General features: G+C 38.9%; 2 protein-coding genes across 3 annotated transcripts in view; one reads left to right on the top strand and one right to left on the bottom strand.

The window, feature by feature from the left end:
- Positions 1 to 1,311: 1,311 nt before the first annotated feature.
- Positions 1,312 to 12,712, top strand: slc7a3a (solute carrier family 7 member 3a). 2 transcript variants are annotated; one of them, XM_076979625.1, is made up of 13 exons: positions 1,312 to 1,470; positions 1,965 to 2,086; positions 6,465 to 6,920; positions 7,035 to 7,199; positions 8,196 to 8,367; positions 8,487 to 8,605; positions 8,754 to 8,976; positions 9,120 to 9,259; positions 9,371 to 9,473; positions 9,557 to 9,780; positions 10,000 to 10,166; positions 10,584 to 10,692; positions 10,788 to 12,712. In XM_076979625.1, exons 3-13 carry the CDS (start codon positions 6,554 to 6,556, stop codon positions 10,922 to 10,924), a joined length of 1,926 nt encoding a protein of 641 aa, XP_076835740.1. In that variant the 5' UTR covers positions 1,312 to 1,470; positions 1,965 to 2,086; positions 6,465 to 6,553; the 3' UTR covers positions 10,925 to 12,712. The 2 variants fall into 2 exon arrangements, with proteins under 2 accessions (XP_076835740.1, XP_076835741.1); XM_076979626.1 differs by lacking the exons at positions 1,312 to 1,470; positions 1,965 to 2,086 and adding an exon at positions 5,436 to 5,587.
- Positions 12,713 to 12,851: 139 nt separating this feature from the next.
- The window catches only part of rab39ba (RAB39B, member RAS oncogene family a), a 3,411-nt gene continuing 2,016 nt past the window's right edge, over positions 12,852 to 14,246 (bottom strand). The window contains exon 3 of the mRNA XM_076979627.1: positions 12,852 to 14,246. This exon is cut by the window's right edge and continues 390 nt beyond it. Within this exon, the coding sequence (XP_076835742.1) occupies positions 14,210 to 14,246 (37 nt within the window). The 3' untranslated portion in view covers positions 12,852 to 14,209.

Below are 14,246 nucleotides of genomic sequence, written 5' to 3'. Positions count from 1 at the left end.
TCTCTATCTCAGCATTCCCTGGATTCAAAAGAAATAATTTTGGTCTAATCAAAAATTATCTTTAACAATATTACATGTACACCAATGTGTTTTTCAAATCTTGCAATATTATTATTACAGAATTTTTGTTCATATATTGAAAGTATGCCCAGTTGATTGCCATACATCGACTCTCCTATAGGACCCAGATTGCAACCTGAAGTATGTCAACTGCACTACAATATTTTATTATTTGTAAGCTTTCTCAGCCTGTGCTGGCTGCCTTCTTGGGTTTTTGACCTGAGGCATGGTTTTGTCCTGAGGCATGATGTATCCTCCCTGTCTATCAAGGAAGTGGAGGTTCAAGCTGTCCTTATCAAAGCAGTCAGGGTGAGACAAGCACGTTTAGGTAAGAGGAAAAAAGTCAGAATCTTCCTTATGCGAATCTTAAGCAATTTAATTAGGCATGCCTTCCTTTTACATGAAGGATTGTTGGTCTATGGCAGCATATGTACTTTCATTCCTTATTCTCTACTATGTGTTAATACATGCTAGCCATACCACTGTCATGTTATATGCTTGCTTAAGACAGAGACATTTTAATGTCAATATCATTTCCCCACTTTGTCCTTCTACCATTGTTTGTTTATTATTAGTTTTTATTACTGATTATTTTGCTCATATCATTCACATCACTGAGGTTTTGACACCAGTGCTGTTTTGACATCTGTCAAAATTATACTCCCCCTATTATCTCTGGAACTGCCAGGGTTGATCTAAATCAAATTAACTTTGATGTCTTATCTTTGTGTGTAGGTTACACCACAAGAAACATTGTTCTATACATTTATCATGAGAGACAATGTTAGGGGGAGTAATATTGGCAGTGCTATTGTAACATCTGCCAAAACTACTCCCTTAATATCCCTCGTGATAAACCTATAGAATATACTTCTAGAAAATATCCTATGTTATAACCTGCACACCATAATCACCAAAACACTGTATATTTGATCAAACCTAAAAAAAAAAAAAACATTTTTGCAGTTCAGAGAAATGAGGTGGGAGTGTATTTAGCAAGTGTCATAATAGCATTGAAAATACTGCATTCTGACTTTGAATTGTAAATTAAGCTCTTGTAAATTATCCTAGTTGTTAGCCTACATATATATAAACGTTTATTCACCTTTTATAACAATGACGAGAAGAAAATGTGCTATTTCCTAATCAGGAAAGTGCACGTACTTGCAGTGGTTGCGCCACACTTGGGAATTAAAGCTGAAAACTGGCCTGTTGACATAACTCTCATATCACTCTCATTCACTAAGATGTGAATACACTATGTTATATGCATTTTTGATTTTACGCTATATTCGTGTGTTTACCGAGAAGGGAATGTAAAGTTTAACACTTATGTACAACAGACAACATAAATACAACGCGAAGGGACTAGAAAGCTGGGGAGTTCAAATTCGTCACGACACTGTACCGGTGAGTACCGGACCACTCCGAACACTGTTCTTTAACATATAGTCTACTTCAGCACATATCTTTACACATGATATAATATATGCATATCACTTGTATACGTTTTTACACTGTACAATAAATGCCACCATCAGTGAGTTTCCGTGTGTAACAGCAGAGGCAGAAAAAGATCCACCTCTTAGGCTAATCCTATAATGTAGATTTATAGGGTCACATTGAACGAGTCAGTTAGGTAACAGGGAACGTCTATAGCATCAACAGCATACATAAACAAACAATAAGAAAAAAAACGTATTTTCAGTTTTAGCCTGACTGTGGGCTATTCTTCACACTAACCTATTTGATTAAATAGAAAATTTAAAATGTGTAGAAGAATGAAAATGTAGTCTTTTCAGCACAGTAAATGTTCTAAAATGTTACTTAAATGTTCAGTTTCATAAAGTCCATTGCTTTATTGCTCTACTCTCTGTGTCTTTCTACCCTACTCCCGTGTGTAGCGTACAAGTGCCCTAGGCGTGTTGTGAATGAAGGGGGCGCGTCACATTACCCCTAACAAAACCAACCGGAGCGCCCGTACTCTCCACCACTTCACCACGCCGACAGCTGCTGACTACACGAGGTAACTTCAAACACTAATTTACGCTTTCAGACGGCATATTTTACGTGTTTTATTGACTTTACTCTAAGCGGTTAGTAGCCCAGTCACCGGTATCCTATAAGTGCAGTTGTTTCAGAAGAGTATTGTGTAGATAGTATAGATGTATCGGGCGTTAACACAGTGAGGAAGTAATAGGTGCTTAGCTGTCTGACGCAATCGTTCACGCCGATTGTGCTCTTGTCTGGTTAACTACATTTATAGATCACAAAATACTAGATACCAGCTTATTTGAGGTAACATATTTCTTTTGAATTTGCATAACAACCTTAAATAAAATTTAAGGTGATGAAGTGGTAATAGCTACGTAAACGCTTGAATCTTTGCATGCACTACTTTAAGATAACCTATTGTTATTTTACACTGTTAAAATAGATTTATTTAACGTTACCTGAGTAGACAGAGGAATCAAATATAATTTTTATTAAACAGGTATTTCTCGCTCTTTGTTTAAAGGCATCATCAATGGTTTGTAAGACTAGCTTACACGTCAGTAATCTTGCAATATTCAGAGTTCTTGCATCATCATTGTATTAGCTGGTACACACATTAGCTGGTTTACAATTTGGATGTTTAATTCATTGCTTTTGTAGACAGCCCCGTAGTCTAGCTAGCTAACTTTAATTTAGCTGGCTGCCTTGGCTGTAGAAATAGCTTATATTGTTCTGTGTAATATAAGCCAAGCAAAATATGGTAGCTAGCTAGTGTTTGTTGGCTGATGGACTTTTGACATTTGATATTCTTTGCCTGCAGTGCAGTGCCTTTTAGAGTTATCTAGCAGGCTCGATAGCTAACATTATAGTTACTATAACATGATATAGAGAAAATGCATAACTAATATCATGACCCAATAAGGGATTCCCGCTTTCTTTTCACGTTGCCACGGAAACCGTGCCCGCGCGTGGTAGGGGAAGCTGTGGCATCAGCGAGAACGAGCTCATGAGAAACGATGCGATGCCGAACTGTGGTCAGCCGGATGTCTGTGGTTATTATTTCGTTTTTATATGTTAATGCTGGACATCGGGCCACACTGAAACACATTGAAATAACGCTCATTGATTGATAATGTATTTGGGCTAGTTTGATGACCCTTGTTTTATTTAAGTGTGTATATGAATGAAAGAAATTATACTTTCTTGATATGCTTAAAATACTGCAGGTTTCTCCAAGTAATGTGAATCAATGGGCCATGACTGAGGTGCCCTTGAGCAAGGCACCTAACCCCAACTGCTCCCCGGCGCCGGGCTAGGGCTGCCCACTGCTCTGGGCATGTGTGATCCACAGCCCCCTAGTAATCACTAGTGTGTGTGTGTGTGTGTGTTCTAACTGCACAGATGGGTAAAAAGTGGAGGACAAATTGCGATGAAAAATCACAATTGACAAAATATGGCACATTTACAATAGAACTGGCATGCTGACTGTCATGCCCACATCTCTGTACTCTACCCCCTTAATGGATAGATTAATGGCAGAAATTGGGCATTTTGCTACACTCGTTTGCAGTGTTATTAATCAACACTGAATCCAGTCTTTTCATAACAACAAATAGCTGTGTATTATTTTTATTATTATTTTTGTTGTTGTTATGAAACCAGCAATATACTAATACTGTCTGCTTGGTTTATGGCACCAAGGGCAAATGGATAAAAGTATTTACAAGGAAAATGTGTAACTAGAGAGCAGCTTGCATATTCTTTGTATGACGGGCGTCTTCAGTGTGTTTTGCCACAGTATGTGGGCAATTCAGTGTGTGTGTTTTCAGACATTATAGACTCAATTTTCCACTATGATACCTGCCTCCCACTTGAGTCAAGGGTTGAGTTCACAAAACATCAGTACAATGGTTTGTTGCACCAGGATAGCCGACTTTGTCATGAAATGGACCCTGAAACTAGTTACTGTGAGAATTTAGTAGATTCCGTCTATGAGTGACTGTAATAATACATTTTAACTTTTAAGTAAATAGCTTGTTATGCCGTGTTGTGCATCCCAGTGTTCAAGGACTCCTTCTATTGTTATGGGATTATCTACTGAAAACTGAAAATTACAAATTTGATTTAAAAAGGTAAACTTACCACAAATAGGTTTTTTGGCTAAACGGCAAACATTCATATCTTGTTATATATTTTTATATCTGTTACATCCTGTTACATCTTGTTAAAAATTGCCATAATGTAATGTGAAAAATAGGACACAAAACAAACATGCGTGTGCTCAAAGACGTCTTTTTAAGAAGGTTAGCATGTTGGTCTTTTTAAGCTGCTTATGGGGCATTACAGTATTTAAAGAAAAGCGCAGTGACTCACTTTGTGGTATCACTTGCTGATTCATTTGTGTGCCATTCTCATTCACTTGAGGCAGGCGTCTAGGCTACAACTAGTTCTTCTGTTGTTACAAAGACTATCACAGGCATTGTAGTGGGACTTTCTCATGGTCAAGTTAGACACGGAAGGTATTAGACACATATACATTGGCTAGAGGCCCTCATGGAGACCACATGAAAGAGAGTAGCTCTGTTGGTCCCAGAAGAGAAACTTTCTACCTTTCTAAGAGCCCCTCACACACTGTGCTGTTTGTGTTGAGGGCCTCCCACCTGTAGGATGTTTCTCAAGGCCATGGGCTGCTTTCTACTACCTTTGTACAGATAGCCACTTAAGCAATAGGAATGTCCTTATATCCTTAGCAGTATACCTACTGCTGGTTTACATAATTTGAGGTATTTAGGGTTTGTGTGGTTTTTATTTACTTTAAAAAAAAAAACATTACACTACCTTCATTTGCCTTTGCATTCTATGTGATTTCAGTAGTGCAGGCAGAGCAAACAGACTGTGAATTAAGGCATTGCATGTGTTGTGTAAAGTCTTAGTGATACTGAGCTCTTGCCTAGAGTGATCTTGATCGACCCTTTAAATCCCACCAAGTGTTCTGCCAAGAGAAACACCCCATCTTCCAGATAAAAGCATCTATTTTGGCGTCCCCATTGTACACTGAATTGCTGGGATGTTTTTCTTGCTTTTTTCCAAACTTTCGTCTTTGTCCAACCTGTCTTTCATCTACGGACACACGGTACAAACACGATACTGTACAAGACATTCCACAACTTTTTTATCAACCCATTTTTAGAGCACCATTTGAAGCTGTTTAGGTTTCACATCCTTACCATGAAGAAGGTCATGTCAGGTTTTTGTCTATGCGATTGATCTCCATCGTCAGACAGGAAGTTAGGTTTTAGTGCGTTTTATCTGTGTTTTGACACAAATCTTTGTTGCACCTTTCTCACCACTCCATATTTCTCACAGTCTTCTACTTTTATGGTTGAATCTTAGTTTGGAGATTAAGGTCAGAACCCACTGCATAGTTGGACTGTAGTTGCTGCCATGCAAGGTTGAACTGTCCATGCTTAAGTTGAAAGAAAGACGTTTACCGTCAATTGTAATTACGACCACAACGAACATGCTGACATTGGTAAGGAACTAGACACTCTTACACTCATGTAAATATTGGTGAAACATAGTTCAAATTAAGTTATTTACATGAATGTAGTGACAGTAAAGAGAATTCTGCAGCTGTGCTTTGCTGTTTCTTCTTCAAGTGTCTTGTCCTTGAACTTTGATGTGAAAAAAATATTGTTTCAGCTGCCATGGTTTATATTATCCTCACAGTGTGTTTTTACACAGCTTCTGATAGCAGTATCAAAACCTGAAGTGTTTGTGTAGCCGTTACAGTTCTAGCTGTTCAGATATGCACTTTGAAAGTTTACACTACACAGTATAGAGTTCCTCTCTATTGCAAGTAACTGACGACATTTCCGGATTTTCCTTTGTGGATCTTATACATTATTTATTATGACTTGATGGGGCATCTTTTAGGCTTTGTACAGATGAGTATGTTACCTGTTAATTGCTTATTGTTTTATATTGAACAGCTTGTTCCATTTGTGCACTGAGGCTTTAAAAATGGCCTATGAAAAATTAATCGATAACATTTATGAAAGTAAATGTTACTCTTATTGTGTAGCATGTGCTGTACCTGATGCCTGTTGAACTTAATTAATTGATTGTTTGGTTTCACCAAACATGTGAAAAGGAATTTGGACAGTAGAGACAAATTGCTCTATGGGAATGTTAAGTAGCCTGATCAGTGGTGTGATATGGTAGGAATTCTAAGAATCACTAGTTAACAAACAGCCTTGAATGAACAGCAGACATTTCCAGTTACGGAAATACCCAAGAATGCAGTTTTTTTTTTCCATGTCGCAACACAGAGTCATACAGCGTAGTAGCCACCTGTCACACTCACAGACACTCATGTAAATTAACTTGTGTCTGGTTCTTTTCACCAGGTTTCTAAACCAAGGTTTGCTTCGTGAGTTTCATCCCTTGGATCTCCACTTTTCCAGGACCTTCTCAACCTCGTTCTTCTTCTACAGTCATGGTGGACAAACTGGCCATGATGGGGCGTGCACTGCTGCGGCGTCGTGTTCTGGACCTCTCAGCCGAGGAGACCCGCTTTGCTCGCTGCCTGTCCACGCTTGACCTGGTGGCTCTGGGTGTGGGCTCCACGCTTGGAGCAGGGGTCTATCTGCTGGCTGGAGAGGTGGCCAGGGAGAAGGCCGGCCCTGCTATCGTTGTCTGCTTCCTGGTGGCAGCTCTCTCCTCCATGCTGGCGGGACTTTGCTATGCCGAGTTTGGTGCCCGAGTCCCTAAAACAGGTTCGGCATACCTGTACAGCTACGTTACTGTGGGCGAAATCTGGGCTTTCATCACTGGCTGGAATCTCATCCTCTCCTATGTCATAGGTGAGTATTTGAGGGTGTGTCAAACAGGACAGCCAACCAAAGAACTCTGTAGTAATAGAAATTATTGAATTGTCATTTAGGGTTGTAGCTAAAGTACGTTTTTTCAATCTTTAGGCACAGCCAGTGTGGCTCGAGCTTGGAGCTCCACCTTCGATAACCTGGTGGAGCAGAAGCTGTCCATCTTCTTCAGGTCCTTCATGTCCATGAAGGTTGGGAGTTCCGGGGTGCTTGCTGAATATCCAGATCTTTTTGCTCTCGTTCTCATTCTACTATTGACTGGTAAGCAAACCATAACCCAGGAAAGATACAGCATTTCTAAAGTTTTTTGCTTCAAATGTAATGTGACGTTTTTTGTATAAATTTGCAACAAACATTTTGTAACTATTAAACATAATAATTGTTGTGCAATTTTTTTTTATTAACTTGAAATGCAGTAATATCTCAAAGCTAAAGTGCATTGACTAGAATTTTTTGCAATCCATCATTATTAATACAAAGTTTCCTTAGTTCATTCTTATATTTCATCACATTGCATTATTTCAAATTGAGAGAAATATTTTTTAAACAAATTAAAATATTGTTATAATGGCTATATTTCATTCAAGAAAGAAAATGTGCTTCTAATTGTTTATTGGTTATCTCTTAATCACAATCAATTGATATTGCTGACCTGTGGCCCTTGATGTGTTATCATTACTAATACTATATATGTGTGTGTATGTACTGTATATATGGATGTACAGTATCATGTAGTGGTCTTAGGTCACCATTAGATTTGTTGGTATAATATCCATATACAATATACAATGACCATGTAATTTCTCAGTTAGTTTATTAAGATACAACTGGAAAACACAAGAAATAAACACACAAGCAATCTGAAGCAATCTATTTTAGATTTCATTCATATAAATTTAAGAGAGACAGGTTCCTGTTTTTGCTCAAGCGTAAGGAGGTCACACTAAACACTTTCCACTGTAGCGTAGCCAATAGAAGCTGTTCTTGTAAAACAACAAACCTAATCTTTTGTACTGTGTGTGTGTGTGTGTGTGTGTGTGTGTGTGTGTGTGTGTGTGTGTGTGTGTGTATGTGTGTGTGTGTGTGTGTGTTGTAGTCTTGTTTGAGAGATATAATGTAATTCCAATAGTGATTTTATTATAAATTTCTTATTCAATAAAAGACTATTATGTGCAGGTGTAATATGTGCTGAGTAATAATGATAATATAAAAGTAATAATTTAGCAAGTCATGTTTTTTTTCCCTGTTTTTCGGTAGGCCTGCTTGCTTTTGGTGTGAGTGAGTCTGCACTAGTGAACAAAATCTTCACTGGGATCAACCTGGTGGTGTTGAGTTTCGTCATTATCTCAGGCTTCGTAAAGGGCAATGTGGCAAACTGGAACCTCACGCTCGATCACTTTATGAACAATACCAACATCACAGCACCAGAGTGAGTTTGGTGAATCGTGCTGCATTGTTGACTGATTTATAGTCTGTTTTTAACACTCGGTTGTAAATGTTCTAAATTAGTGTTACTTGGTCACTAAAGTTCATTCTTATTTTTTTCAGAGATGTGGTGAAGTTCTTTGGCAGTGGAGGTTTTGCCCCATTTGGCTTAGGTGGCATTCTGTCTGGTGCTGCCACCTGTTTCTATGCCTTTGTGGGTTTTGACTGCATTGCCACTACAAGTATGTCACTTCATCCTCATCATGTCCGCAGGCTAATTAAAATACACTAACACTGTTACTCCTCACCTTTTGTTTGTCAGTCATTTTATTACTTGGAACTGCTGTGCATGGATTTCATGTTCCACCTTAACCCCCTGTTTTGCTGTAGGTGAGGAAGCCAAGAACCCCATGCGCTCCATACCTGTGGGGATCGTCACCTCTCTTCTCATCTGCTTCTTTGCCTATTTTGGTGTGTCGGCTGCACTCACACTCATGATGCCCTATTACAAGCTCAACACGCAGAGCCCTCTTCCTGAGGCATTTAGCTACGTGGGATGGGCACCAGCCCGCTACATAGTGGCTGTGGGATCTCTCTGCGCTCTTTCGACCAGGTGAGAAAATCGGAGCACAAGAAAGCTCCAAAAGTGTTTTAAAGCAGAGGTTGTGTCTCCTCTTGTATCACATCAGCTTGTCATACTGTGATGCCTCTAGTTGGATCGGTGAAGTTTATTGCTGTCTTCACAACTTTCCACAGTCTGTTGGGCTCCATGTTTCCTATGCCGCGGGTGATCTTTGCCATGGCGGAGGACGGCCTCCTCTTCCGTTTTCTCTCCAAGATTAACAAGCGCACGAAAACCCCAGTACTGGCCACCATCGTGTCAGGCATCGTAGCAGGTGAACAGAACACAACTCCCTAAACCTTCACTTGCTGTAGCTACAGTGCATTAGCATGACCACAGTTTGGTAATGTGTTAACTGTTTACATTTAACTTCTTTGTCTTGCAGCACTCATGGCTTTCCTCTTTGACCTGGCTGCATTGGTTGACCTCATGTCGATTGGGACACTATTGGCGTACTCTCTGGTGGCTGTGTGCATTCTCATTCTCAGGTACAGGAGAGCTCAGATACTCTGCACACCTCCCACATTTTTTGAAGTTCTGCATCCCAAGTGACTGACTTGTGTCTGGGCAGGTACCAGCCTGGCATGCTGCACTCCTCCAGCCAGACTGAGAAGCTGGTAGAGTTGGTGGGAGGTGAGAAGGTGGCAGTGTCTGGAGACAGTGAAGATGAGTTTGGCATGGAGCATCCACTCCCCAAACAGGAGACATTCTCCCTAAAACTACTCTTGATTCCCGCCAAAGACACCCCGACTCAGATATCTGGAAACATAGTCTATACCACATCGGGCGTTATATGTAAGAATAATATTTTTGTGTTTGAATATACAAAAGTCACCTAGTAAATGTCCAGTGTGCTGTTTTCAACAAAATAATATGGTATGCTTTGAGTATGTCATAATAATCATTAATTTGAGCAGTATTGGTTATACCAATCATAGCCACTATTAGGTCATGAGGTTGCATTTGTGTTGCATCCGGAGCAATCGCTCATACTGTGTACTCTCTCCTTCCCAGCACTCCTCATCACTCTGCTGTGTATACTGTTGGCCGTGTATGTGGAGGAGCTGGTGGCCGGCCATCCCGTGTGGGTGGCCGCGTGTGTCCTTCTGGTACTGCTCTGCCTTATATGTGTCGTCATCATCTACAGACAGCCTGAGAACACGGAAGCACTCAGCTTCAAGGTATTTTTGTCAGCACAGCTTGGTTGTTACAGTGCCGCAAGTGTCAAGCTCTTGTTTTGAACAGTGTAATGGGTAAAGAAGAGGGCAATCTAGCTACTCTATCAAAAATTGTAAATGGTTAATGTACTTTATTAGGTAGCTTAGTAGTGCTAATACATGCTACATTTACTACTCTTAACTTGTGTAATTAGAGTAATTCATCATTTACATTACAATTCTCTGGACTACTCTTTCTTATAAGAGCAGTAGCTATAATAACGTGCATGTGACATGCGAACAAATAGGAATTCAGTGTCTGCAAAGTTATAGTGAGTGTAATATTGTAGAAATGTAAAACAATACTTCATCATCAAACCAGCATTACTACCTAGTGTGGTATGAATGTGGTATTATATGATGGATCCCGTTCTTCTGCAGGTGCCCCTACTACCTTGGCTGCCCCTGTTCAGCATCTTTGTCAACGTCTACCTCATGATGCAATTGGACATTGCCACATGGTGCCGCTTTGCGGTATGGATGGCCGTTGGTAAGCAGGTCCCTCTAGAGCTATTTCTGTCCAGTACTCTACGACTGTGCCGTCTTTGTTCCCCTTCCTCATCAGTTTTGTGTTTCATTTCTCAGGCTTCTTGATCTACTTCTTCTATGGGATCTGGAACAGCGCAGAGGCCCATAACACTTCCCAGAGAAAATGTCAACAAAAGAAGATCCCTATTTACATAGGAGGCAATGAATGTGAGGCGGGTGGTATTTCCCCCTGATAAAGAGTGACGTTTTTTTTTTTACTTCCCTCCAAGAAATACTACAGCTCCCTAGAGAAAATTGCTAATTCAGTGTATCAAATGTAAAAAGAAAGATCCTCAATAAGTAGCTGTTATTTGTAAAGCTCTTTTTAAAATAAAACTAGATTATGCTTGATATAAGTGGGTAGGGCCTAAAATTGACTAAAACACACTGCAGAAATCTAACTTGATATCAGTTAGCTGCAGCTAATGGTCATTATGCATCATGCCCTTACAGTGCAGAGGACACTGGCCATGTGTGCTGTAGCTTTGAAGCGTTTTGATAAAGTAGAAAAGTAGTTCTCTAGTAGAGAATTAGATAACTGCATACAGGGTGTTTGTGAGTGTGTGGCAGTGGCTTGTTGTTTTAAAAACCTCGCCATGTCACACTGTCAGCTCGTAGCACGGCCGTTCAATGCAGAGCAGCTACAACATCTGTAATGGCTTCCATCCACTCTTGTGGTTTCTTGGTGTAAGGATGTAAAACATTACAGTGCCCTCTTGTGGTTGATGTGCATAATGCAACGAGAACTTCAAAATAACACCTGATTGCTAAAAATGGTCATCACATGTTCATGTGTGAAAAGAAGCATAATGGTTTAAGTTGTTATTGGCAACTGAATATGAATATGCAAAGATCTAGTGTTGACATTTTTGGCCTGTGTCTATGCAGTCCATCCAGTATTATGAGATTTGACATTTCATTGTTTTATTTAAAAATGGTTAGGGTTAGGACACACCCTGTGCGCACCGGGAAACTACACCACTTACTATGAAGAATTAGAACTGTAAACTATAGTTTGTCTTGAAATGGCTGTATATGTGGCTTGGATGCTTGTATATGAAAGGCTGAACATTTTGTGTTATGCTAAATTGTATTACGGTTTGATTTAATTTTTATGCCTGCTTTGAAAAACAAACAATGAAGTGTCTCACAGAACAGAGCAGTTCTGTAGCTGGGTTCCTAGTTGGTACATGAGGAGTCATAGCAAAAATTATTTCAGGTATTTAAAACACTTGTGCTGTTTCATTATATGAAGTGTATGTGTACGCATACACCCATGTACACACCAAAAAAACACAACAAATTACAGACACTGCATAGGACCCCTTTTACATTATTTTAAACTCTTATTTTACTTTAGAATACTGACAAATGATGGTAACACCATCAAATAAAGCTGCGGAATGCCCAAAGCAAAGATTAGTCCAACTAATTGGCTATAAATGGCCTTTATATCTTATGGTCTGATATCATAAGTAGATTGAATGGGGGCTTTCAAGTGTTTTAGTTTCTATTGAAACTTTCTTCCCATCTCTATTCTGTATTTATGTGTGTATCTGTGATAACTACCTTTAGTGTTTTGTTAAAATTGCTATTATTTCTGCTGTTATGTATTTGTTAGAAATTTATTTTTGTATAGCTTTATTATCTTGTTTGTGTGTGTGTACAATATGAAATGGTGTGTTTTTTTTTTTTACATGTTCTTTACATGTAAATATGCAAGTGTTCAAAGACACATTTGTGTCTGCTTCCAGGCAATATTTCACATTTGGAAGTTTATCTCCAATAGAAGTGCCTGACGTTAAAATGAACCTTCAAAGACCCTGCTGCCTTGTTGCTGTCACCAAGTCACAAGTCTTTGAGATTCACTCTTGAAACTTTTGCGTAGATCTCTTTAAGTATACTGTACCTTTAATATATATACTGTGTTTTATTTTGGCACTGGATTTTTTACATTGTAAATATATATCATGTAAAATTGAGCTGCATTGTCCTTTTTTAAATATAAAATAATTATGTTTAAATTATATAGCTACCAATTATTTTCATATAAGCCTCCACACAACATGATTCACTATTTGTTTAACATAACAGCATACACCTAAAGGCAGAAACCTTTGAAGTCACATTTTATTGGTATTACATTTCAGCTTTCTTACAAGATCAATAAATACATAGTTAGGTCATTTTAACTTGTTAAATGACATGGTATTAGTCAGTAGTCAAAAGATATATTTCAGCAGCTACTAGTCCCAAATGACAGGTGAAATATATGAAAGAGTGGAAGTTTAATTCTGAACATTGATTCAGAGACTTGATCCAAAATTTAAAAAGGGACAAGATCCTAAATAAATAGAATAATGTTACATGTGTTCTTAATTTTTTTTAAAGAATACATCAAACTCAGATGGTCAAGTGTAGTTTATTAACACAATTTTACGCTTTCTTAGGTCATTCTCAAAATTTCCAACTTCAGTCTTCTGGATTAATAGTTGAGGAGTCGTACTTAACAGAATATGAATATTTGAGGCATTCTATAATTACTTGAATGATCCAAATTATTTGTTAAATTAACGCAATGAATGAGATTGCTTCCGTAAAGGAGAAATGAGACAACTTTACAAGTGAGTAAACTCAGGAAAGCCTGTGATTATAAATTCAAAATTCGGGCTATATATGGCTATGACAACATTAACATGTAAAGCTCACTGGATATGTTTAGTGTAGTGGCCAAGGCTATGCTTCACATAAAAAACAAGACAATGCTGTTTACCTATAATCAGTTCACATTCCCATAAAATAATTGGAATAAAATGAGCGAACTAGAAAATGCTAAACATGTAGGACACAATGCAATTGTTGAAGAAAACAAACAACCATAGTTACACCATTGTTTTCATTTGCATGATTCTCCCCTTCCATGTCCCTCAGTCATATTATTAGATGGGGGGGGGGGGGGGGCTATATATTTGAATCTGATTTGCGAATTTTGTTTCTGTCTTAGCTTAAAAAACTGCATCAAGGAGTCAAAGAGGCAATGCATTCACATAATGAAGCAGAAAAAGACCGGGTGGAGGAATCAAGGAGGCATTGCGTCACATGTTGAAGCAGTCTTAACCCAACACTCTTCCAGGCTGGGTTATTCCATGCAGGGGCCAAAAAAAAGCCCATTTGATTTAATGTTCCAAAGTTCATTGCTTTGCAAAGTGGGGCTCTTACTCGGTTTAAGCTGATTCCTGCGCATAGTCAAGCACTGAGTTTGCTTTGGAAATGGGAGAGAGACCTCCCTGAAGTAATCAGGAGAAGAAACCTAGAAGAAGTCTTAAAACGGATTCCATTTGATTAATGCATGGGAACTGTTACTGGAACTGTGGTCAGGAGGTCACTTATGGAGAAAAAGCAGTGAGATGCCAAGCTAAGGGAACACAATATGACTGGGTTTGCAGAGGAGTGCAACACACCTGCAGAGCTTTGGTCAATCAACAAAAGCATCGGCGGTCACTCTTGGTCACTTCT

Source organism: Brachyhypopomus gauderio, chromosome 18, assembly GCF_052324685.1.
Source record: "Brachyhypopomus gauderio isolate BG-103 chromosome 18, BGAUD_0.2, whole genome shotgun sequence".
Lineage (NCBI taxonomy): Eukaryota > Metazoa > Chordata > Actinopteri > Gymnotiformes > Hypopomidae > Brachyhypopomus > Brachyhypopomus gauderio.
Note: the sequence above shows the minus strand (reverse complement) of the source record. Positions and strands in the feature narration are given on the sequence as shown.

What these genes read in the sequence shown, in the direction of transcription:
- slc7a3a (XM_076979625.1), top strand. Translation starts at nt 6,554, where the DNA reads ATGGTGGACAAACTGGCCATGATGGGGCGTGCACTGCTGCGGCGTCGT. An exon ending in CATCCTCTCCTATGTCATAG is followed by an intron (nt 6,921 to 7,034) that starts GTGAGTATTTGA and finishes TTCAATCTTTAG; the next exon opens with GCACAGCCAGTGTGGCTCGA. An exon ending in TGACTGCATTGCCACTACAA is followed by an intron (nt 8,606 to 8,753) that starts GTATGTCACTTC and finishes GTTTTGCTGTAG; the next exon opens with GTGAGGAAGCCAAGAACCCC.